This window comes from Numida meleagris, chromosome 32 (genome assembly GCF_002078875.1).
Source record: "Numida meleagris isolate 19003 breed g44 Domestic line chromosome 32, NumMel1.0, whole genome shotgun sequence".
In the NCBI taxonomy this organism is placed as follows: Eukaryota; Metazoa; Chordata; class Aves; order Galliformes; family Numididae; genus Numida; species Numida meleagris.
This window is the reverse complement of record NC_034437.1, coordinates 29,349-31,544: the sequence shown is the minus strand read 5'-3', so window position 1 is coordinate 31,544 and position 2,196 is coordinate 29,349. Positions and strand designations below refer to the sequence as shown.

The 2,196-nt window shown below is 63.0% G+C and overlaps 1 protein-coding gene across 1 annotated transcript in view; it reads left to right on the top strand.

The window, feature by feature from the left end:
- LOC110389211 (serine/threonine-protein kinase receptor R3-like) overlaps positions 1-1,995 on the top strand; it is a gene marked incomplete in the record, with an annotated part of 6,157 nt that extends 4,162 nt beyond the window's left edge. Inside the window, 5 exon segments of the mRNA XM_021379194.1 lie at positions 58-283; positions 742-959; positions 1,044-1,143; positions 1,470-1,616; positions 1,688-1,995. Of these exon segments, the coding sequence (XP_021234869.1) occupies positions 58-283; positions 742-959; positions 1,044-1,143; positions 1,470-1,616; positions 1,688-1,995 (999 nt within the window).

Genomic DNA, 2,196 nt, shown 5'->3' with positions numbered 1-2,196 from the left:
GTGCTGGATGGACGATGTCCCCAACCTTGTGACAAACGTGATTTCCTCGTGCCTGCAGATGAGCTGCAATGCGCGTGCGACGTGCCGCACTGTGCTGCACCCACCTGCACCGGCAAGGTGTGCTTCGTCAGCAAGAGGAGGGAGGCGGGGGGGGTCACCCAGCACAAGGGCTGCTTCTCGGACCACCTGCTGGAGAACTGCCGGCCCTACGTGATGGAGCATTTCGGCACCCGGTGCTGCAACGCCAGCATGTGCAACGCTGAGCTGGAGATCTACCTGCGAGGTACAGGGCTCTGGGCTGTCCCCTTTGAGGAGCATGGGGGATGGGGGGATGCCGGGGTTGGGGTCTCTGGGTCGTCCCCCCCTCCTCGCTCGGTGTCTCTGGGGTCACTTTTTCCCATGCGGGATGGGGTCGGCGAGGTGCCCCCTGGTGCCTCCCCTTGGGCTGTGTCTGCAGAGCTGCCATCCACAGGTGACCCCAGTGCCAGGCCACCTTCCCTTGGCCCATCGCCCATCCAAAACCTCCACCCTCCCCACTTCTAACCCCAGGAACCAGGACCTCTGCCTTCCCTCACCCTTTCCGTATCCATCCCTGAGCACCAAGAACTCTGCCCTTCCCATTTCCAAGCCCAAGCACCAAGACACCAAGACCTCCACCCTCTCCATGTCCAACCCCGAGCCCCACAACATCCCCACATCCAACCCCCCCTCATCCTCCTGGCCACCGTTTCCCCCCACCAGGAGAGGAAGCCCTGGGACAGCCTCCCTCCCGCTCCAACCTCCTCCTGCTGATCTTGGTCCCGCTGCTGACGCTCCTCGTCCTCGTGGCGCTCACCATCCTCTTCTTCTGGAAGCTGGCCCAGCACCGCCGCAAGAGGCTGCTCCTCTTCAAGCACAGTGACCTGGGCGACACGGACCTGATGCTGAAGGCATCCATGGTGGGAGACAGCACGCTGGAGGTGGGGCAGCTCCTGGGGTCCCCAGCTGTCCCGGGGGTGCGGGGTGACCACCGGTCTCAAACCGCCGCTGTCCCGGTTCTGTAGGATTTGATGAACGATGACTGCACCACGGGCAGCGGCTCGGGGCTGCCCTTCCTCGTCCAGCGCACGGTGGCCCGGCAGATCTCCCTCGTGGAGTGCGTGGGTGAGGAGAGCAGGGGTCCAGCCCCATTCGCCAAAACCCCATAGAGACCCTGAGTTCTCCCCTGTCCCACTGGGAGAGAGCGGTTGGGTGGGTGCGTGGTGGCTGCGTTGGCCAAGGTCAACCCAACACAAGAACGAAGGGTCCTCCACCGCCCCACTGCTACGCTGCAATGGGAACTGACTGATGGTTGGAGCTGATGTATGGTTGGGCTAGATGATCTCCAGAAGTCCCCACCAACCCCTAGAATTCTGATTCTGTAGCGCTGGGATGGGGTCTGGGTTGGGGTCCGGAGGGGTCCACGTGACGCGGTGCCGCGGTCGTGGCAGGCAAAGGGCGTTACGGCGAGGTGTGGCGAGGCGTGTGGCACGGGGAGAACGTGGCCGTCAAGATCTTCTCCTCCCGGGATGAGCAGTCGTGGTTCCGTGAGACAGAGATCTACAACACCGTGCTGCTGCGGCACGACAACATCCTGGGTGAGCGGGGGGACGGGGGGACGGGGACGGCGTCGCGATGGCTCCATCACCCGGCTCCTGTCTCCATCCAGGCTTCATCGCCTCTGACATGACCTCGAGGAACTCCAGCACCCAGCTGTGGCTCATCACCCACTACCACGAGAACGGCTCGCTCTACGACTACCTGCAGAGGACGACCCTGGACGTGGAGACCTGCCTGGGGTTGGCAGCTTCCATCATCTGCGGCCTCGTCCACCTCCACGTGGAGATCTTCGGCACCCAGGGCAAACCCGCTATCGCTCACCGTGACCTGAAGAGCAGGAACATCCTGGTGAAAAGCAACCGGCAGTGCTGCATCGCTGACCTGGGTGAGAGCGCGCTCCTTGGGGACACACGGTGACAGTGTGGTGCCAACCGTCCATCCATGCATCCAGACAGACATCCATGTGACCCTCCGTCCATCCATCCCTCCGTCCATCCATCCCTCCGTCCATCCATCCCTCCGTCCATCCATCCCTCCGTCCATCCATCCCTCCGTCCATCCATCCATCCGTCCATCCATTCCTCCACCCAACTCTCCATCCATCCGTCCAACACTACA